This window comes from Laccaria bicolor, genomic scaffold, assembly GCF_000143565.1.
Source record: "Laccaria bicolor S238N-H82 LACBIscaffold_51 genomic scaffold, whole genome shotgun sequence".
In the NCBI taxonomy this organism is placed as follows: Eukaryota; Fungi; Basidiomycota; class Agaricomycetes; order Agaricales; family Hydnangiaceae; genus Laccaria; species Laccaria bicolor.
The window spans coordinates 250796-273496 of NW_001889922.1; the positions used below are offsets into that span (position 1 = coordinate 250796).

Consider the following 22701-nt stretch of genomic DNA (forward strand, 5'->3'; position numbering starts at 1 on the left):
CCACTATGCTGGCCGATCAGCTACCGTTCGCCCACCTCGAACTTATACTCAAATTTCTCTCCAGCTCTCCTGCCCGACTGTCCAAGGTCCATCCCCCTCGATATCTGACATCTTGAACGTATATCCTTTCCAGTACTACCAATCTTCGAGACCTGGGGCAGTCGAATGTGGTCATTGTAAGTTCGACCAAGGGGGTAGCGGGACGTGGATCTCGAACCAAGGGTTGGGGGGGGGGTGCCCGGTCGAAGGCCAAAAAAAAAAAAAGTGACACCCATCAATTTGGTGGCAGAAGTGGTCAGTGACCTGCCTGTTGCGACGTTGGATCGTTCTAGTAGATGTCCTAGCTGCTGTAGATACTTACTTGGCCATAGTAGATAGCAAGAAGCAATTTTGAACCCCCCAACATCTGGCAAAGAAATCATGGTAATGAATTTAACAAAAACATAGACCATGGGTACTATTGCTAATTGAGGTTGAAATAAGAGTCAAATTACAGCTGACAGCTTCATTGTGCAGATTGTAATACAGATGTGCATGTTGGTGCCAGTGGGATGAGTAACTTGAACATGCATCGAGACTCGAAAACATGCAGAGAGAACAAGGCCGCCAACACGCGACCCCCACAAAAGAAAGAGCTTTTTTAACCAGAAAACCATACAACAAAATACCCCTCGAGTCTCACAGCAGGGGAAAAGGAAGAGAGAACTGTGGTTGGGTGGTGATGTGCAAAGCACGAGGTTGCAAAACAGGCTGCCAGGTGCGTGCGCCGTGAGATTTGTCAAATGTTTTCGTGTTTTATGTAGAAAAAAAAGTCTGAAAACATAAGCATGGGAAAAACATACTGTATTAGGAAGGTAGGGGTAGGGGGGTGTCAAGCAGGACTCTGAAAAAGAAATAACGAGTGTTGGTCTCTTTTCCACATTCCGCCACCCCCTTGAGTTCGACATGGCTATAAATGAGATACTTACTTGGTGACTTTTCTAGCTCTACTAGTTGATGCGGCTCGTCGATGGTGTAAGTCCCTTGGAAAGGCGGTGGTACAATGAAGAACAGCTACAGATTTCATTGACATCGACTTAAATTCGAAAATCGTGTCATCTTTTCTAGCTCACATCTACCGTTCATGCGCCTCACCTACGACCCACAAACTTGGACAGCATATGCGCTTCCTCGAGACACTTCAATCACATTTCGAAGTTGGGATCGACAACAACTGGACGTCCTGGTCCTTACCTTGGGCTGTGTAAACGGAAAGGTTAAGGTATCTCTTCATTATCATTGATTCCCCCTCCCGATGAGCATCAGTTCTAGTGTTTGAAAGTCTGGTTCGGTCCGGTTTTTTGATGCCCAGGGGCGTTAACCGTAGCCGTAACCGGTCTGCCTTTTCCCCAGAAGTCAAAAGACCAGACCGGACCGCAAAAAGACCGCAGACCGCGGTTTTTTGCGGTCTATAGACCGGTTTCGGTCTGCATCAGTTTTAACCGGTTTATGACCGGTCTTTAGGCCTATATTTTAAAATTATGAATCGGTAGATTTATTAACATCTCTAATAGCTTCAAAACGAGCCCAAGAACGTTAAATTCCGTTAGGAATTGGTGCTTCTATAAAATAAGTCTGGTACATCTATTATTCCCAAAAGTAATTTACATTTTAATTCATATCTCTCTCGTTTTTTTACCAAATCGTACGTTCTTGGGTGCGTTTTAAAGGGTATTTAAGGGGCTACAAAAGACCGGTCCAAACCGGTCAAGACCGGTTCACGTTAACCGGTCTTTTTGCGGTCTTTACATTTCAAAAATAAAAGACCGTAACCGCAGGTCCGGTCTTTTGCGGTCTTGGTCCGGTCTGGTTACGGTCTTTTTCCAGTCACGAGACCGGACTTCCAAACACTAATCAGTTCCCTGACAATGCCCTTGTAGTTAGTACGGTCATCCCTTGGAATCGAATCACATGTCTCAGATTCCGCTGACGATGCATCTGGCATGTCTAACGAAGGAAGAAATGTTTGGTGGAGAAGAGGATAGCCGTGCAGGTGGAGGGTTAAGCTTTTAAGGGTGCTGTACCCCAGGTACGAACACCAATTCTTCCTAGGGCTGCGCACCGTGCCCGTCATAGACGGGTCGACGGACGGGTCTGACGGACAAATACCCGTTCCGTTTGGGCTTGCTGAACACCCGTTTTTATCCATCACATGACGGCCGTAACGGCCGTCAGACGGGTCATCCACACATTCTGTGATTTTACCCACAATTAGTGTACCATCTATTGACAATATATGAAGTGCTTCATTATTAAATTTTTGCATATCTCTGTCAATGCTAAATGTCTCCAGGCGGGCCTAAATACAACCAGAATGGTGCTGACTCATCATAATTGAAACCCCGCGAAAGGTCTATTCACACCTCGAGCTCATGATTTGCTGTTTGAAGGTCCAAATCTTTATTATTTGTGCTTAATATCTCTTCTTACATCTACCAGGTACCCAAAAACAAAAGAAAAACGGTGAAAAAATTTTATACATTGAAAGGGTGGGCAAACGTCCGTACAACCCGTTTACGGCCGTTTTTTGCCCGCCCGTTCCCGTTCTGACTTTTCAGTTGCAAATTTACGCCCGTCAATCGACGGCCGTCCCCGTCAAACGGACGGTGCGCAGCCCTAATTCTTCCAGCAATCATCTCCTGCTAAGACACGTACAGAACCGACGCCGAGATTGGCTTACTAGCCCATAGAAACTCAAGCTCAAGCACTAGCCTGTCCATCCCTTTACCCTTGGTTGCAATTTCTGAAGCCCTAGATGAACGAACACATATCATTCACAAATGTCAGCCCGACGGAGCTTCACTGATATCTCCCTCCAACGACAAGATCCGACACGTTCAAGCTCTCCAAAGCCCATTGAATTCCCCCCATTCCCTCAAATACGACAGTGCGGGCAGACATTTGTAGTGTTTGAAAGTCCGGTTCGGTCCGGTTTTTTGATGCCCAGGGGTGTTAACCGTAACCGTAACCGGTCTGCATTTTCCCCAGAAGTCAAAAGACCAGACCGGACCGCAAAAAGACCGCAGACCGCGGTTTTTTGCGGTCTATAGACCGGTTTCGGTCTGCATCGGTTTTAACTGGTTTATGACCGGTCTTTAGGCCAATATTTTAAAATTATTAATCGGTAAATTTATTAACATTTTTAATAGCTTCAAAACGAGCCCAAGAACGTTAAATTCCGTTAGGAATTGGTGCTTCTATAAAATAAGTCTGGTACATCTATTATTCCCCAAAGTAATTTACATTTTAATTCATATCTCTCTCGTTTTTTTACCAAATCGTACGTTCTTGGGTGCGTTTTAAAGGGTATTTAAGGGGCTACAAAAGACCGGTCCAAACCGGTTAAAACCGGTTCACGTTAACCGGTCTTTTTGCGGTCTTTACATTTCAAAAATAAAAGACCGTAACCGCAGGTCCGGTCTTTTGCGGTCTTGGTCCGGTCTGGTTACGGTCTTTTCCCAGTCACGAGACCGGACTTCCAAACACTAGACATTTGTGTATGTGCTCTTTCTTTTGGTTCGGCCCTACCTCCAGCGCTGATTGGTCGGCGTATCACAAGATCATCGGGCATGTCCTCAGAAGCATCAAGATCATACTCACCAGGGCACTGTCCGATGTAGGCGATGAATCAACATCCATGCAGAAATCTGAACGTACATGTAGTAGGTCGTTCGTTATGATTCATCGAAAACGGCGACCTCCCTCAAGCAAAATATGAGCACCATGGGTGCCGTTTCTCTTTCAGAGTATCCTTATCAAAAACCTCTTTCAATTTCCATTGACCGACCAAGGACATCAACATAAGACGCGCATCTTTGGCGCATCTCTTCTTTGACGCCAAGGTATGTTCCTTGCACGTTTGAACGCCTGAATAAGGCTTACCAGACCTGTAAAGCTGCGATACATTGTGACGACTCATAATGTCATTATAGGAGCCTGGATGAAATGTAGCACAAGAGCATGGAAGAGAATCAAGCGGAAGGCGCTCGACAATTTTGAGGCAGTGAGTCACCTGAAGATTCTGGGTATAGTTCTTAAATCTGTACTTTCTCCAAGTATTCGAGGTCATCCTTAGCAGTACCTATGTATGAGGATTCAAAAGCGCGGCGTTATCAACCACCAAGTTTCCACTATCCGGTACAAGATGGGCAGTACGGGTCCTTTCTCTCAACATACCGAAGCTTACGAGCCGCCGCTACCTGCAGTACTGCAAACAATTGGTCGCTTTGATGAAACTCTTCAACTCGACCGGGGAACAGCATTGGTGAAGTTGAGGGTGTCGGAACTCGCCTTTTTTTTTTTTTTTGAAGTTGGCGAACGGAGGGGAGCGGGTTTTCAAGAGCTTGCACGCCGTCATCGAAATCGGAATAGGATACGGGATGGCTTCAGCTCCTCCATGTGTGGAACAGGTTCAGAAAACGAACGACAAACTCGCCGCAGATTTGATGCAAATTGTTACGTTGTCGAGAATGTTTGGTACGTTGCTATCCTATGCTTGCCTGCGTCCACTGTTTGACTGTCCTTTGCCAGCAACTATGTGAACGGGAAGGATCGCGTGCCCGGAGCGACAACGAGGAAACCCTGGGCGAGGACAAGGCTAATCAAAACATGCACATTGGACGACACTTCAAATTTAATATCTAATTTACTGGACGTTACATCCGAGTCTACATACGTCCCCAGACGCGCACTTTACACTCCACTTAAATGTTACGGCCCCAATGGCCACAGCTTTAATAGATACCGCTGATATGACTCACTTTTCTCAGACGTTGTTGAGTGGGGGGAAGCACGATGCTCTGGAGCTTGCAACGTTGAGGTCCGAGGAATGCCAGAAGACTGATCACCTGATCAACAACAATTTAACGCCAACGTTGACTTCGACTGCCATCATCTCGGACACGAACCCCCTCGTTACAGTGAGCGTCGCTTTGACGTTGTCCTTGACCAACGCCTTCCGACGACAAACACAAGAATCGCGCTCACTGTCGCCCTCTCGGATCGTTCAATTGTTTGTGTGTCCCAAGTGTGTCCATTCATCTGATTGTCAACAAAACTTATGTCGGTCTCTTAGGGGTAATCGAGTACGTGTCTCTCAGATCCATCCAGCCCTCTTCTCGCTGAAGACGTCATCTAGTGCCGCTCAAGTCTCTTGCTGACGCATACCGGTCACCGTCCATACTTTCTCCCTTTGTGACGCAATCTCAAGCAGCAAATACACTGCCCGTCCACTTGAGGACTAGGGGACGAGTCCAGAAGATTGCGTCATGTATTTTTACGGTACGTCCACACTCTATCCCTCTCTAAGTTCTAGTTTGACAATGCGTACATTAGTACCGTACCATCCCCTCGGACTCGATTCACGCACGCCAGGGATAGGCTCCGGTCTCTACGACAATGTGCTGAGGACGACTTGCGGCAGAAATGAGATTTTGATGAGGTGCAGAGAAGAGGGTAGTTGTGCAGGAACAGGGTCATGGCCAGTGTTCTATCGCAGGTATGAACGTCAATTCTTCGGCCGATCAATTCATGCTGAGCTTCTGCGTTTCTGAAGGGCACTTCACAAACACCGGTACCAGTCTGCTACTCTTGGCTATGTTGTGGTCATAGTTTCTTCTGTTCGATCCCAAGGTCGACAAAACACGTTCAACGTCCGCCGTCCTCGACTCACTACGGCACCTTGGACTACTACACGTAAAGCGCTGGGACACGTCACGTATGTCCTCTTGCTTTGGGTAAGGCTCCAACACCTCTGGCTTTCGGTGACGAGCTCGAGCTAATCACATTATCGTTTTGCAGGCTCACTGACGTGGCAACTCTGAGGCGTCGAGTTTACACAAACGAGCATACCGTCCGGCAGATGATGGACCAACGCCGACGCGGCGGCTTTTCTTTATGGTGTTAAACCTCTCAGCGGGGACGAGGGGGCAACACATTCTGCTTGTAGAGGACCACCAACATCTCGACAAGGACGATTGCAAAAACTAGACTCGAAGCAACGGCGTCCTCAACCACGGTCGATTCCGTCAACTCTACGCCTATAATCTAGCCACCATTCGTGCTCCTCCTTTACAAGCTCAATCTCCCTTTGCGTACTATCACTCTTTCCAGGAACTCGAATCTGCTTAGCCTGCGCTCGAAACTTGGTGTGAATGTGCAACCTCTTACGGGGGATAAGGGGTCGAAAGGAAACCGAGGTCTGAGTTTTCATTCCGGGGCGTAATGGTTTATGGCATCGGGAACCATTCATTCAGTACGTGTCCATTGGTTTAATCAACTTCGTTTTGCTGATAACCTTCTGTTGTGTGGTTAGTCAAACGTTGTCGGTTTTTATGGGTCTCGAAGACCTTGCCTTGAACCGTCAGAAGCCCATACTTGTGCAATCCCTTTCTACGCGTCAACCACTTTCAAGTGACTTGGGATCAAAGAAAACGGAGACGCGGTTCTGGTGGCCACGTTTTGGCTTTCATAAACGACCGTCTTGTCTCTGAGGTTCAAGGTACGTTCCCTCTATCATCGACTTTCTTCGGAGCTCCTGATTATGCATCCTACAGTTAACCTTGCATGGAATATCTCAACTCACGCATTCTAGCACGACGATATAAACAACATCTCGTAAGACACCTGTACTTCCAGAACCGACGCCGAGGGCGGTTCACCAGCCCATTGAAACTCCAGCCAGTTCATGCTCTGCGTTGACGCTGTCCTATCACGTAACACATGTTTCACGTTCAACATACATTGTAGTCCGACACAGTGTCGCCAATCGTTCACTTCAACAACAAAATCCGACGTATTCAACTTTTACATGATCTTGCAAACCTCTCGAGCCTTCTATTCAACCTCGAAACCTTCACTCTCCCTGTGAACACGATGCCCTCTTCCTACCCTTCGAAAATCAAAAATGCTATTTGCGTAACGAGACGTCGACGTACGTCCTCTTTTGCTTTGCCTCCTTTCTCGATGACGAGCTAACGGGTTGTGTTCATAGGTTTGATGACATGGCAGTCGGGCCTGTTCTCCAAAGCATCCACGTCATACTTGGGGGGACGCCGTCCAACGTCTGCCGGGGGTGAGAGGTACTTGTAGCAGATTGTGATTCCTCGCCGGACTGACCACACTGGTCCTTACCATATTTTATCATAAAACCATGGCCTAGGCCAGGAAGGCCTTGTGCATAGCTCCACATACTTTTATGAAAAGTATATCATATATATCCCAGGCCCTTTTATGATAAGGATTTTTTTCATAAGAGGCCTTGTGCATTTCAATAACTTTTCATTGCAGGTCACAACTTATCATTAACTGCTTTTCATTGCAGTCCAGCCATTTTCATTGACCACTTTTCATTGCTGGCCAGCCCTTTTCATTATCCACTTTTCATTGCTGCTGGCATTTTCATTGGGTGCTTTTCATTGCAGGCCAGGATATTTCATTGGTAGCTTTTCATTGCTCTCTAGGATTTTCATTGGCTACTTTTCATTGCAGGCCAGCCTTTCTCATTGACCACTTTTCATTGCAGGCCAGGATATTTCATTGGATACTTTTCATTGCAGGCCAGCTCTTTTCATTGACTGCTTTTCATTGCTGCTGGTATTTTCATTGGTAGCTTTTCATTGCAGGCCAGGATATTTCATTGGATACTTTTCATTGCAGGCCAGCTCTTTTCATTGACTGCTTTTCATTGCTGCTGGTATTTTCATTGGTAGCTTTTCATTGCAGGCCAGGATATTTCATTGGATACTTTTCATTGCAGGCCAGCTCTTTTCATTGACCGCTTTTCATTGCAGGCCAGCCCTTTTCATTGGCTGCTGTCAGGTGGGTCATCAGGAGAATGGTCACATGACCAGTTGCCTAAAATGGTTAAAAACAAAAATTGTAGTCCTGCACTGTAGCTTCCTGAATCTGTTTAAATTATGTTGTAAAGTGCTTTCATTGTAGAGATATGAGGTAAAATATTTTTCTCATCACCAGGTTTTTTTTTGTTGCATTTTTTGCATTTTTCTCCATGAAAACAAAACCAAACAAGATGATTTCAACACATTTAGAAATCCAAGAGAAGAGGCTACAATTATCATATCGTGGGAAAATTGTGCCAAAAAGGAAGGTGCATACCTTAAAAGGGAAATTGACATGGATAGCCTGCAAAAGGCTACAAAAAGTCTGACATAGACTATAAGGACCACTGATAGACTACAAAAGACTACAAAAGTTGGACATACCTTACAAAGTTTAAAGTTTACTAATAGACTATACAATTTACTAAAAGACTACAAAAGACTACAAAATGTCGGAAATAGACTACAAATTTTACTAACATAAGTTTCTAGTGTCCCCTTTTTTTAGACTACAAAAGTTTCTATTGTCTGCTATTTGAGACTACAAAAGTTGTAGTGTCCCCTTTTTTCAGACTACAAAAGTTTGTAGTGTCTGCTATTTGAGACTACAAAAGTTTGTATTGTCTGCTTTTCAAGACTACAAAAGTTGTAGTGTCTGCTTTTTTGAGACTACAACAATTTGTAGTGTCCACTTTTTGAGACTACAACAATTTGTAGTGTCCACTTTTTGAACCTACAAAAGTTTGTCTTGTCTGCCTTTTTGACACTACAAAAGTTTGGAGTGTCTGCTTTCTGAAAGTACAAAAGTTTGTAGTCTGATTTTCTGACATACACTGTGTAGTGTCTTTGACTATGTTAAGGTTCATGGGGATATGGCTGAAGGATTGAGTTGGCTTGACACCCATCTATCTATTGCTGCATCAGTGGTTTTGTATCATGCTCAACTCATCTTTGACATAAGTAGAGCCTATTCTATCCTTTCATGTTAATAGTTACTCTCCTCTCTCAAACTATACTTGACTCTGATTCATTAGTCCATGATGAAAAAGCCTTACCAATTTCAAGATTGTCTTTCTCACATGACTCCTCAATGAAGATTGAGAAAGAGACATGACCCAATTGCTCCTTATCCTTCACCTATCAGTCCTTCTGAATGAGCTAAGATTGAATGATGAAAGGTTGGAAGGTATCAAGGGATCATGCTATGAAAAGCCTGGATAGGCTGCCAGGTATCACACACAATTCATATTTTCAGAGAAGTCACTTTCAACAATAACTATAGTCAAATACAACAGTGGCTACTAATGTGAATACCAGGTCAAAGATAGGATGGTGGCTTCTGATTTAAAAAGAGAGGACAACTGTCCTAATGCAAAAGACAGGTTGAGCATGATACCAAAACCAATGATGCAACAATGTATATATGTCAATCCTTCAACCATATCCCCATGAACCTTAACATAGTCAAAGACACTACACAGTGTATGTCAGAAAATCAGACTACAAACTTTTGTACTTTCAGAAAGCAGACACTCCAAACTTTTGTAGTGTCAAAAAGGCAGACAAGACAAACTTTTGTAGGTTCAAAAAGTGGACACTACAAATTGTTGTAGTCTCAAAAAGTGGACACTACAAATTGTTGTAGTCTCAAAAAAGCAGACACTACAACTTTTGTAGTCTTGAAAAGCAGACAATACAAACTTTTGTAGTCTCAAATAGCAGACACTACAAACTTTTGTAGTCTGAAAAAAGGGGACACTACAACTTTTGTAGTCTCAAATAGCAGACAATAGAAACTTTTGTAGTCTAAAAAAAGGGGACACTAGAAACTTCTGTAGTCTAACCAAAGGGGACACTAGAAACTTATGTTAGTAAAATTTGTAGTCTATTTCCGACATTTTGTAGTCTTTTGTAGTCTTTTAGTAAATTGTATAGTCTATTAGTAAACTTTAAACTTTGTAAGGTATGTCCAACTTTTGTAGTCTTTTGTAGTCTATCAGTGGTCCTTATAGTCTATGTCAGACTTTTTGTAGCCTTTTGCAGGCTATCCATGTCAATTTCCCTTTTAAGGTATGCACCTTCCTTTTTGGCACAATTTTCCCACGATATGATAATTGTAGCCTCTTCTCTTGGATTTCTAAATGTGTTGAAATCATCTTGTTTGGTTTTGTTTTCATGGAGAAAAATGCAAAAAATGCAACAAAAAAAAACCTGGTGATGAGAAAAATATTTTACCTCATATCTCTACAATGAAAGCACTTTACAACATAATTTAAACAGATTCAGGAAGCTACAGTGCAGGACTACAATTTTTGTTTTTAACCATTTTAGGCAACTGGTCATGTGACCATTCTCCTGATGACCCACCTGACAGCAGCCAATGAAAAGGGCTGGCCTGCAATGAAAAGCGGTCAATGAAAAGAGCTGGCCTGCAATGAAAAGTATCCAATGAAATATCCTGGCCTGCAATGAAAAGCTACCAATGAAAATACCAGCAGCAATGAAAAGCAGTCAATGAAAAGAGCTGGCCTGCAATGAAAAGTATCCAATGAAATATCCTGGCCTGCAATGAAAAGCTACCAATGAAAATACCAGCAGCAATGAAAAGCAGTCAATGAAAAGAGCTGGCCTGCAATGAAAAGTATCCAATGAAATATCCTGGCCTGCAATGAAAAGTGGTCAATGAGAAAGGCTGGCCTGCAATGAAAAGTAGCCAATGAAAATCCTAGAGAGCAATGAAAAGCTACCAATGAAATATCCTGGCCTGCAATGAAAAGCACCCAATGAAAATGCCAGCAGCAATGAAAAGTGGATAATGAAAAGGGCTGGCCAGCAATGAAAAGTGGTCAATGAAAATGGCTGGACTGCAATGAAAAGCAGTTAATGATAAGTTGTGACCTGCAATGAAAAGTTATTGAAATGCACAAGGCCTCTTATGAAAAAAATCCTTATCATAAAAGGGCCTGGGATATATATGATATACTTTTCATAAAAGTATGTGGAGCTATGCACAAGGCCTTCCTGGCCTAGGCCATGGTTTTATGATAAAATATGGTAAGGACCAGTGTGGTCAGTCCGGCGAGGAATCACAATCTGCTACAAGTACCTCTCACCCCCGGCAGACGTTGGACGGCGTCCCCCCAAGTATGACGTGGATGCTTATGGTAAGCACCACTCCTGACCAAGCTCTTAGCGGCGGCGAGCAACAAAACATACAGTGCACGTAGTAACAACACCGCCATGTACCTTCCAGAGAGGCCAAATGGAGGAGGGCCATAACAGCCTGAACTACGCGAAGCAGTTTTGTCGAAGAGGGTGATCGTGTATAGGGCAGGCAGTATGTAGACGTAGGCGATATTTTTCGTAAACTAAGAACGAGAATACCAGTAAAAAATGAGAGCCGGACGGCGTGACAGAAGAGCAGTGAACCTTTGAAGGGGTACCTTATTTCCCCAACATCTCCCTAACCCAACCTCTCAGTCCAGATCAAAGTCAAAAACCTCCTCCCAATCACCCTCCCTCGTATCACCTTCCTCACCCGCGTACACCGTCAGCGAGGCTGAGATCGTCAGTCCAAGCACCGTCTTGGATTTGGAGGATGAACTGCCTGCCATTCGATAGGCTGGTGGACGGATCAGTGCACCTAGTGGCAGTTTCCCAATGACAGGAAGGGTGGCTTGTGAGATGTGTTGTTGAGCTCTATCAGACACAAACGCGGAGGTCCGGCTCAAAGAAGAGCGATTACGACGCGAATCCGAGGTTCCTCCAATCGAGTGAACGCCGTTCGTAGACTTTGACTTTTTGCGCGCGTAGAGGCTTCCGTCGAGATCTGCATCTTCGTCGTCTTGCTCTGCTGCTATTGGAGGAGGGCGGATACGAAGTCCCCGAAGTCTTCTTTCGTTTGCTGGGATTGGGAGTGAGATTGCGAACGACAATGAGACCCCCACGAAGACGTAGCCGTCGTCCCCCCACCAGCCCCAGCACCACTAGGCCGCTTCAGCAACGCCAACCCACCACTCCCCTGAAACCCTTCAAACTCCTCCCCATCGCCAACACCAGCCCCTTCATCTCATTCCTCCTTTGCCTCCTCTCCTCCTTACGCTTCGCCTCTGCATTGGCTGCTTCACTAGCTTTGGACATGGAGATGGATTGGATGGTGGGCAACGGCGCGGCGTCAGAGTCGAAGGTATACGTTGCTGTGGGTGTGCTTCTACCACCGCTGCTGTGACGACGGAATAAGGGCGCATCATCGTTATCGTCTGGGAGTTGGATGGGTGGTGGTCGTCCAAAGAGGTCAAAGCCAAATAACGTTATCCTCCGACGCGTCACATTCGCACCCGTCTTGGACTTCCGTTTTCCTCCCCTTCTTTCCCTTCCAGGGTTCGAAGGCAAGGAAGGTGTCTCCGCCCGCTCGTTATCCGAAGGATCCACTATGATCCACTATGAGACCTTTCTCGTCTACGGGCGGGGGATTGGGTTGGTGGTGGGGTCGCATGGCTCTGGCCATTCTTCTCCTTATGGCGAGGTGTGAAGTCGATTGGTGTGTAGATATCAGAGGACGACATGAGGCGAAGGCAGGGCATGCATGAGCCCAATGCGATTTGGGTCGTGTCGGTACATGGGAAGGGTCTTATCATTTGGCAGGAGAGTTTGTTGGGTTGAGAAAATGGAGGGAAATATGAGGAGGACGTGATTGTGATCACCCGCAAGGGCGTAGCTTCACCGTCCTCAAAGGACGTGTTGTCGTTGTACAGGACTCTGCAGAAAGTGGGGTCAGTTTATCCCTTGAATAGCGGATGAAGGAGGGCGTACCTCAGAGATATACCCGCATCCCAAGAAGAACGTGGAATGAGTGACAAGATATAGGTCTATTCGCGCATTGCAATGAAGGTCTGAGTACCGAGATTTAGTTGGCGTTGTGGAAGACAGGATGCGATACACACCTCGCAAAGGTTGCCCGGGCCACTTCTCTCAATGCTCAGCGTCTTGAACGTATCAACTGTACCGCTCCAAAGAAGGTGCCTACAATCGTCGATGATCACCGTAAGTTAGACGTGATCATTGAACTACAAAAACAAGATACTTGCTTCATGAGCGTGCTCGGTTGACGAGCTGATGCGACTCGTCGATAGTGCAGGTCCTTGAGCACATCATTGACAATTAGTGGAAAGAGACGCGAGGAAAACAAACGCTGGTCAACAAGAATTTGATCAACGTGAACCTCGACCATCCCCGCCCAACTTTACTAGTCTATCACCTACCGTTCGCCCGCCTCGGATTTACAATCAATCTTATCTTCGCAAGTGAGACTCATGCTGCCCAGCTGTCCTGCCCGAGACTCGCTCAGGTGAGAGCTTAAATAATCTGTCTTTGACAATTGCTTATTGAGTGTCAAGCTAACACGGGAATGGAGAGATCACACTTACGCACAAGGTGGTTAAAGCTTTGGAACGTCCACCGCACGACGGATATACGAGATGGGATGGGTCTATAGCAGCAGTACGTATCCATCCGTATTCGTTCAACTACTTTTTCACTTACAACCCTCGTTTCTCTCTGTCAGTGAGGCAATGTCGGTTTCCTCGTGTCCCGCGAATGCTTCACCGCCGTGATCCTGGTTCGCGGATGTTTTGGAAACCCTGCCCCCGCGTCATACAGCCCTCAAATGAAATGAGAGATCGACGACAATTGGACGGTTGTAGGCTACGTATGAGACTGTCTTGTCGCTAAAGTTTATGGTACTTGCCCTCTTTCATCAACTTTCTGCAAAATAGCCATCACGCATTCAGGACTAAAAACAATGGAGTGTAGGTCTCCATGGCGTAGAGGAGAGGCTGGTCGTGCGACTGTGAACGGGTTCCTTTCTTCAAAGGACCATCACCAGGGGGTAATTCGCTCACCCATACCAACTTACTTTTGCGGCGGTCGACTGCCCTGTGTTTCGTGACGACGCTGTCCTTCGGTTCGCCCACTTATATCTCAACACTCCGCAGCTCTCAACTCAACTACGGTAACTCAGCGGCAATGCGATCTTCGATGTGCTATCAGGGAATCTTGGACTCAAAATTGGACAACTATGGAACAAGTAGGATCGGAATTCTACCCCGGGCCTAGAGCCTTTCTTGCTTTTGGTATGACATGACTGCCTCCTCTTGACGATGAGTTGATCGATTGGTTTTTTGTAGGATCCGTGACGTAGCGAGGCCTCTGCAGCGAGGAACCAATATCAGCCTCACGACGGCATCGTCTGTCGCCTGTCGCAGGGCTACCCCCCTCATTCAGCTGCGACACTCTTAAATATCCTCCTAGAGCGCTTGAAGTGCAACCGACGCCCGTGCGGATCAGTGTCAACAATACCTGGACATGGAGAGCCGGGTGATTCGAGGATCAGTGACAGAAATGGAATCAAAAGGGGAGTCCTACTTTGGATGGTGATGAAAGAACGAACTGTAGTTGTCATAAACACGTGGTTTATGATGCTGGGTTAGGTACGTCCGCTCGTCTTTTGGCTTTCTACGTACTCAACATCTAACATTTGTCGTAGGTTTCTGGTATCATCTTCATGGTGGCCTCGATTTTGTTTCCAATCCGACAAGTAAAATACAGCCCCCTCTTCCCTTCGTCACCTTGTCAATAGTTTGGCTTCCCTTTCTCGCCGCTTTCTGTTGACGCTATTTGTTTCGGCGCTTCCTCGCTGACTTAATTCCAAGTGGGCGTTAACCTTTCTGAAAGCTGTGCATCTTCGGCCGGAGGAATGTCAATCAAAAACGTCAGCTGACGCTGTGAAGCCCACTTAGAGAATTGACGCCGCACAGCATCGACACTCTCTTCCGAACCACCATGTCTGATCCTAGTGGCTCACGCAAAAATCCTTTGAAACGCAACTTTGAGGAATTGCCTGATCACCTCACGATCGCTGAGGGCCCATCTAATAAACGCCGTGGCGATTCGAGGTTAGAGTTCATAATCCCACGCTGCTTGATAGCGTCTTGACAAGGTCTAGGTTGACTTCTGCAACGGCGCCTGACGTTGCGGGGGAAGCGATGTCCCTGGTGTGTGCTTACAATACACTCTTACGTTCTTTGACTCACATCCTTTGCTTCTGATGCCCAAGCATGTAATGCAGGGAGCACACAGTGTCGTTATGAGGGATTCCACACTCTATGTGGCGCAAAATGTGTGTCTTTTCATCACGGCTTTTAGGGTTTGAGATATGACTCTGACTTTTTGTCAAGATTGAAGTTCATGAACATGCCGGCAGGGGTCAAGATGATACACTCCTTGTTCCCCAAAGACCCAATTCAAGTGCTTTATTTACAGGTCGTGAGGATATTCTCAAGAGGCTAACAGATCACTTTGCACCTCAGAATCAAGTAGATGGAGGCAGAAAGTCATTTTTGTTGTATGGTATGGGGGGAATTGGAAAGACACAGATTTGTTTGAAGTTTGTTGAGGAGATGGCTGGAAGGTAAGTTTCTTCAATGTAATATCTCTGATTTTATGACAAGTGCATGCAGATTCTCCCACATCTTCTGGATTGATGCTTCTTCTGAAGATACTATTGCTCTTGGTTTGAAGGGTCTTTGTTCTCATCCTGAGGCTAAAGCTGCTAATATCTCTGTGTCCTCTATGTCTGCTCTTATCTGGATTGCATCTCTGCAGTCTAAATGGCTGCTGGTGTTTGACAATGCTGATGGTGCACCTGAAGTTGTAGAGAAATTTATTCCACCTGGCTCTGAGGGCAATATTCTGGTTACTAGCAGAAATCCATCTCTTGGGTGTATTACATCTTATGATAACTCTCTGGAAGTTGATCAGATGGCTGAAAAGGAAGCCATATCACTCCTAGTGAAAGCCAGCCATCTAAGTGAGCTGCCAGAAAATGTTTACAGCATAGCTCAGCAGATTGTAAATGAGCTCTGCCGTTTGCCTCTGGCTGTCAATCAAGCAGGAGCTTCTATTCAAGCTGGTCTCTGTAGTATTAACAATTATCTTGATCATCTCTCTCGACATAGAAAAAAGCTCATGAACCACCCTTCATTTAGGGGAGCATCTCAGTACAATCGTACAGTCTATGAGACATGGGATTTGTCATTTAATGAAATTGAATCAAGGGCAAACAATGAATCTGATGGGCATGGCAGAGCAGCTGCTCAGGCTGCTATTCTTATTCTTGAAACTGTTGCATTCCTACATCATGAGAATATCATTGAGGCTGCTTTCAGAAAGGCTGCTATGGAGTTCTCTAAAGGACATCACAGCAGACTGGAAAGAAAAGTCAAAAGCTGCATCACCCAATTGCTTCAGCTGGAAGAGGATCAGTGTTGGAATGAATTCTTCTTTCATGAAGGAATTAGAGTTCTTATGTCCTTTTCTTTGCTCAAAAGAGGCTCAAGCCCTTCAGAAATCTATACCATTCATCCATTGATGCACCAATGGAGTAGAGATAGGATGTCAATGTTTCAAAAAAAGTGCATGATGCAGGTGTCAAGATTTATCCTTGTTAACTGCATTACAAGAGATATGACAGCTGAGAACATTGCATTTAACAGGGTTCTTGTACCACACATCAAAGCCAATTACCAGTTAGAGAGAGAAAATGGCTTTGAGAGTGTGTTTGATGATGATGAATATTCCAATTTCAGTTATGTATTCTCTAAAAATGGAATGTGGAAAGATGCAGAGTATCTTGAATATCAGATAGTAGAAATGAGGATGAAGAAGCAGGGAATGAAACATCCATCAACACTGACCAGCATGGGAAATCTTGCAGTCACATATTCACAACAAGGAAAATATGAAGAGGCTGGGAAGCTGCAGCTGAAAGTCCTGGATCTGCAGACAAGGGTGTTGGGGCCAGAACATCCATTAACATTGACCAGCATGGGAAATCTTGCAAGAATATATTCAGCCAATGGAAAATATGAGGAGGCTGCAGAGCTGGAAGTAAAGGTTCTGGATCTGTGTAAAAGGATCCTGGGGCCTGAACATCCAGATACTTTGACCAGCATGAATAATCTTGCAGCCACATATCCACACCAAGGAAAATATGAGGAGGCTGGGGTGTTGAAGCTGAAAGTCTTGGATCTGCGTACAAGGCTGTTGGGCCCAGAACATCCAGATACATTAACCAGCATGAATAGTCTTGCAGTCACATATTTACACCAAGGAAAATATGAGGAGGCTGGAAAGCTGCAGCTGAAAGTCTTGGATCTGTGGACAAGGCTGTTGGGGCCAGAACATCCAGGTACTTTGAATAGCATGGCAAATCTTGCAAGTACCTATTCAGCTCAAGGAAAACATGAAGAGGCTGGGGAGCTGAACCTGAAAGTCATGGAACTGCGTACAAGGCTGTTGGGGCCAGAACATCCAGATACATTGACCAGCATGAATAATCTTGCAGTCACATATTCAGAGCAAGGAAAACATGAGGAGGCTGGGGAGCTGCAGCCGAAAGTCTTGGATCTGCATACAAGGGTGTTGGGGCCAGAACATCCAGCTACATTGACTGGCATGGCAAACCTTGCAAGAACATATTCAGACCAAGGAAAACATGAGGAGGCTGAGGAGCTGGAGCTGAAAGTCTTGGATCTGCATACAAGGCTGTTGGGGCCAGAACATCCAGATACATTGACCAGCATGAATAATCTTGCAGTCACATATTCAGAGCAAGGAAAACATGAGGAGGCTGGGGAGCTGCAGCTGAAAGTCTTGGATCTGTATACAAGGGTGTTGGGGCCAGAACATCCAGCTACATTGACTGGCATGGCAAACCTTGCAAGAAGATATTCAGAGCAAGGAAAACATGAGGAGGCTGAGGAGCTGGAGCTGAAAGTCTTGGATCTGCGTACAAGGCTGTTGGGGCCAGAACATCCAGATACATTGACCAGCATGAATAATCTTGCAGTCACATATTCAGAGCAAGGAAAACACATGGAGGCTGAGGAGCTGGAGCTGAAAGTCCTGGACCTGCGTAAAAAGGTTCTGGGGCCAGAACATCCAAATACCTTAAACAGTATGAATAATCTTGCAGTCACATATTCAGACCAAGGCAAATATGAGGAGGCTGAGGCACTGCTGAAGTCTCTGGATCTACATGGGTAATAATGTCTCAAGGTAGGCATTTTTTGCCCCCCAAAGCAAGAAACCAAGGGCACACATTCCAAGATATACATAATAACATACATACTTTTACAATGAACCAGACAAGAATAAAAAACCTAGCTTATGAAGTTCAGAAGAAAAAAAAGATATCCAAGTTGGGCTCTAAGCTCTTCTGGATGAGGAAGAAAGAAATAATACTTGGAACTTGAAAGTTGAAACTGACATTCAGAAGAGAAACAAGCTTTCCATTTCAAGCTATGCCCCCTTATTTTCTCATAAATAACATGCAGAATCAGAGAAGATCAAAAAAATATAAGCATCTAAAATTCACGATAGAGCAAAAAAATGAAAAATATGGCCATAGATGGGGGCACCGCGGATCAAAGGTAGGAAATATATACAACCCCTTTATGTACATGCTTCAGTCTGTTGTTCTCCCAACTGAGCTAAGTGTGGTCTCTGTACAATAACGATATTGGATATTGCGATTAGTAGTAGAGTGACAAGAAACGTTCAAATTCGCCACTCGCACCGAAGCATAACCTGCACGGCGAAGGCAATCGAGGTAAGTTGTAAGGAATGACATACTAAAAAAAATAAGCATATGTTACACCAATCCTCCATCCATCCAGTATATATAATCAATGTATGAGCATATAGGAAGCAGGCGGGGTCGCGCTATCTGGGAGGGGAGGGGTATAGGTCGGTCTATCCAAAAAAAAAATACACGTAGGCCGTGGCACTCACACCCCATCTCCACCTCCTTCCCCTACCTTCTCATCCCCCCGCCTAGCCAAAAACGCACCAAAATCACTAGACCTCTTCCCCCCTCCCCCTCCGAAGCCTGTCATTAGGAAACCGCCGCCACCACCACCAATCCGTCCAGCATCACCTCCAATCCGTCCTACAGGCATCTCATTGAGATCATTTTCCAAATCGAAGAACCCCTGTCCCTGCTCGACGGTACTGGGACTAATGATTTGAGCGTCGCTGAAGGCTGGTGAGGAAGGTGATTGGAGGGAGGGCGATTGCGAGGATGTGTTGGATCTTGATCGTGATTGGGAGGTCGAGGAGCGTTTGGATTTCGATTTGGGCCGGTTGGGGTTGGGGACAGCAGGATTGGGTTGGGCTCGGTCAGACGCAGACGCGGAGGTCCGGCTCAGCGACGAGCGATTACGACGTGAATCCGAGGTACCTCCATTCGAGTGAGTGCCGCTTTTGTCTGTTTGCGCGCGTACAGGCTTCCGTCGAGATCTGCGTGTTCATCGTCTTCCTCCGCTGCTGCTGTTGGAGGAGGGGCGGATACGAAGTTCCCAAAACCTTCTCTTGATTGCTGGGATCGAGAGTGAGACCGGGAATGAGAGCCCGACGAAGACGTAGTCGCCGTCGTCCCCCCACCAGCACCACTAGGCCGCTTCAGCAACGCCAACCCACCACTCCCCTGAAACCCTTCAAATTCCTCCCCACCACCAACAACACCAGCCTCCACGAGCCTGTTCATCTCCTTCCTCGCTTTCCTCCGTTGTCTCCTCTCTTCTTTACGCTTTAGCTCCGCCTTGGCTGCTTCACTAGCTTTGGAGACGGAGATTTGTTGGATGGTGGATATGTCTAGCGGAGCGGCGTCGGAATCGAAGGTTTGGGTGGTTAGTGTTGTTGTGGGTGTGCTGCCACCCCCGCTGCTGCTGCGGTGACGATGGAATAAGGGTGCGTCGTCGTCGTCGGGTGGGAGTTGGATGGGTGGTGGTCGTCCGAAGAGGTCGAACCCGAAGAGCGTTATCCTCCTAGGCTTCCCATTCGTATTCGACGACTTGGACTTGCGTTTTCGTCTGCCCCCTCTGCTTCCTCTTCCAGGGTTCAAATGCAACGAAAGTGTCTCTGCACGCTCGTTATCCGAAGAATCGGCTAGGAGACCTTGTAGCTCGTCAGGACGTGCGCGGGGGATACGGTTGACAGTGGCATTGTACTGTTCTTCCCCTCCTGATGTCGAGTTGGGTCGTTGATTGGTAGTGTTGTGTAAGCTGTCCGAAGAAGAAACAGGGCGGAGGCACGGCATACATGAGCCCAGTGTGATTTTGGCCGATGAGAAGGAGGTCGTCATCGCTGTCGTTGTTGGCGGAGGATTGGGTGGGTTGGGAAGTTGGAGGGAGATTGCTGGGCCACTTCGTTTAATTCTCAACGTCCTCTAGGTATCAACCATACCGTCAAAAGCAAGGTGCCGGCAATCTTCAAAGCCTGATGCAGTCATCGACTCCGAATCCCTAAGATGGTGATGACTACAAGTTAGACTTGATTATTGAATCAAAGAAACAAGATAGTTACTTCATGACCTTGCTCACTTGACGAGCTGATGCGACTCGTCGATAGTGCAGGTTCTTGAGTACATCGTTGACGAAAGTGGAAAGAAACGCGAAGAAAACAAACGTTGATCAACACCAACGTCGTCCTCGACCACCACCATTATCACCTCCAACAAATATGCTGGCCTATCAGCTACTGTTCGCCCGCCTCGGACTCATACTTACATTCAACTATCCAGCTCTCCTGCCTGACTGTCCAAGGTCCATCCCCCTCGATATCCGACATCTTGAACGAATATCCCCTCCAGTACTACCAATCTTCGAGACTTGGCGCAGTCGTTGGCTTTGAATGCGGTTATTGTAAGTTCGACATGACTATTACATAAATTGGGATGAAATGCTTACTTGGTGACCTTTCTCGCTCTACTAGTTGATGCGGCTCGTCGATGGTGTAAGTCCCTTGGAAAGGTGGTGGTCTACGACGAAGACAAACGTTGATCAGCAATGAATTCATCGACATCGACGTTGCCCTCACATAACTCGAAGATCGCGTCATCTTTTCTAGCTCACCATATACCGTTCATGCGCCTTGGCTACGGACAAACTCGAGCAGCACATGCGCTTCCCCGAGACACGTCAATCACATTTTGAAGTTGGGATCGACAACAACTGGACGACCCCATTCGTTGTGTAAACGGAAGGGTTAAGGTATATCTTCATTGTCATTGATTCCCCCTCCGATGAGCGCCAGTTTTCTGACACTGCACTTGTAGTTAGCGTCGTCGCTTGGACTCGATTCACGCACCTCAGATTCCGCTGACGATGCGCCTGGCATGTCTAATGAAGGAAGGAATGTTTGGTGAGCTGTAGAGGAAAGGATACCTGTGTAGGGGGAGGGTTAAATTTCAAGGCCAGTGCTGTACCCCAGGTACGAGCGCCAATTCTTCAAACAACCATCTTCTGCTAAGACACGTACAGACTAGCCCATAGAAACTCAACCAGCCTGTCAAGCTCATACTCGCAAACTTATATCGGTTTCTTAGAGAGGTCATGGCAGGCGGAGCTAATGGGTAATCGAGTACGTGTTTATCAGATTCATCCAGCCCTCTTCTCGCTGACGACTTGTCTCGCCCGTCATCCAGTGCCGCTCAAATCTCTTACTGGCGCATACCGGTCACCATCCATTATTTCTCCCTTTGTGACGCAATCTCAGGCAGCCATATACACTGCCCGTCAACGTGATGACTGGAGGACGAGTCCGGTCACGGATTTTTACGGTACGTCCACGCTCCATCCCCCTCTCCGTTCTAGTTTTCACAATGCATTCATTAGTACCGTACCATCCCCTGGGTCTTGATTCACGCACGCCAGGGATAGGCTCCGGTCCTTACGACGATGTTCTGAGAACGACGTGTGGCAGAAATGAGATTTTGATGAGGTGCAGAGAAGAGGGAAGTTGAGGGGGAGAAGAACCAAAACCAGTGGTTCATGACAGGTACGAACGTCAATTCTTTGACTGATCAATCCATGCTAATCGTCTTCATTTCTAGAGGGCAGTTCGCTACTCCATAGAAACGCCGGCACCAGTCTGCTGTTCTTTTGGTAAAGCCAAAGATCGACCAATACACGTTCAACGTCCGACGCACTCGACTCACTACGGCGCATTAAATGACCTTGGACTACCTCCTATACGTAAAGCGCTGGGAGATGTCTTGCACGTCCTCTTGCTTTGGGTATGGCTTCAACACCTCAGGCTTTCGACGACGAGCTAATCACACTATCGCTTTGTAGGGTCATTGACGTGGCAACTCTGAGGCGTCAAGTTTACACAAACGAACACACCGTCCCGCAGATGATGAACCAACGCCGACGCGGGGGCTATTCTTTATGGTGTTAAACCTCTCAGCGGGGACGAGGGGCAACACATTCTGCTGGCAAAGGACTACCAGAAAGGACGATTGCATAAACGAACCAATACTAGACTCGAACAACGGCGTCCTCAACCACCATCGATTCCGCCAACTCTACGCCCATAATCTAGCTACCATTCGGGCTCTTCCGATGCAAGCTCAACTTTCCCGTTGCCAACTATCCGCCTTTCCAGGAACTCGAATCGGTTTAGTTCCTGCGCTCGAAACTTGGTGTGAGTGTGCATTCAGGGGGGGAGGTTATGGCATTGGGAACACATGATATTCAGACAGTATGTGTCCTTTAAGTTCATTCAACTTCGTTTTGCTGATAACCTTCTGTCGTCCGGTTAGTCAAACGATGTCGGTTTCTATGGGTCCCGAAAACCTTGCATTGAATCAAGTCAGAAGCCCATACTCGTGCAACACCTTTCTACGCGTCAACCATTTTCAAACACTTGGGATCGAAGCAAACAGAGACTCGGTTCTGGTGGCCACGGTTGGCCCTCATACGCG

General features: G+C 46.3%; 6 protein-coding genes across 6 annotated transcripts; 2 read left to right on the top strand and 4 right to left on the bottom strand.

The window, feature by feature from the left end:
• Positions 1-1849: 1849 nt before the first annotated feature.
• Positions 1850-2940, bottom strand: LACBIDRAFT_333474 (uncharacterized protein; the record flags this gene model as incomplete). The annotated part of the gene is made up of 3 exons (XM_001888107.1): positions 1850-2262; positions 2720-2790; positions 2843-2940. 3 exons carry the CDS (start codon positions 2938-2940, stop codon positions 1850-1852), a joined length of 582 nt encoding a protein of 193 aa, XP_001888142.1.
• A 270-nt stretch (positions 2941-3210) lies between these two features.
• Positions 3211-5975, bottom strand: LACBIDRAFT_333475 (uncharacterized protein; the record flags this gene model as incomplete). The annotated part of the gene is made up of 10 exons (XM_001888108.1): positions 3211-3258; positions 3640-3686; positions 3922-3975; positions 4226-4246; positions 4800-4886; positions 5206-5278; positions 5369-5428; positions 5711-5815; positions 5845-5857; positions 5890-5975. The coding sequence occupies 10 exons, from the start codon at positions 5973-5975 to the stop codon at positions 3211-3213; spliced, it is 594 nt and encodes a 197-aa protein (XP_001888143.1).
• Positions 5976-6371: 396 nt separating this feature from the next.
• LACBIDRAFT_312367 (uncharacterized protein) lies at positions 6372-7118 on the top strand (the record flags this gene model as incomplete). The annotated part of the gene is made up of 3 exons (XM_001888075.1): positions 6372-6538; positions 6594-6909; positions 7033-7118. The coding sequence occupies one exon, from the start codon at positions 6372-6374 to the stop codon at positions 6528-6530; it is 159 nt and encodes a 52-aa protein (XP_001888110.1). The 3' UTR covers positions 6531-6538; positions 6594-6909; positions 7033-7118.
• A 4235-nt stretch (positions 7119-11353) lies between these two features.
• LACBIDRAFT_333476 (uncharacterized protein) lies at positions 11354-13696 on the bottom strand (the record flags this gene model as incomplete). The annotated part of the gene is made up of 9 exons (XM_001888109.1): positions 11354-11863; positions 11892-12317; positions 12581-12635; positions 12690-12745; positions 12821-12899; positions 13139-13257; positions 13304-13365; positions 13419-13516; positions 13677-13696. The coding sequence occupies 9 exons, from the start codon at positions 13694-13696 to the stop codon at positions 11354-11356; spliced, it is 1425 nt and encodes a 474-aa protein (XP_001888144.1).
• A 4926-nt stretch (positions 13697-18622) lies between these two features.
• Positions 18623-20079, bottom strand: LACBIDRAFT_333478 (uncharacterized protein; the record flags this gene model as incomplete). The annotated part of the gene is made up of 4 exons (XM_001888110.1): positions 18623-18689; positions 18729-19176; positions 19220-19387; positions 19416-20079. The coding sequence occupies 4 exons, from the start codon at positions 20077-20079 to the stop codon at positions 18623-18625; spliced, it is 1347 nt and encodes a 448-aa protein (XP_001888145.1).
• Positions 20080-21344: 1265 nt separating this feature from the next.
• LACBIDRAFT_312372 (uncharacterized protein) lies at positions 21345-21738 on the top strand (the record flags this gene model as incomplete). The annotated part of the gene is made up of 2 exons (XM_001888076.1): positions 21345-21555; positions 21611-21738. The coding sequence occupies 2 exons, from the start codon at positions 21345-21347 to the stop codon at positions 21736-21738; spliced, it is 339 nt and encodes a 112-aa protein (XP_001888111.1).
• Between the last annotated feature and the right edge of the window lie 963 nt (positions 21739-22701).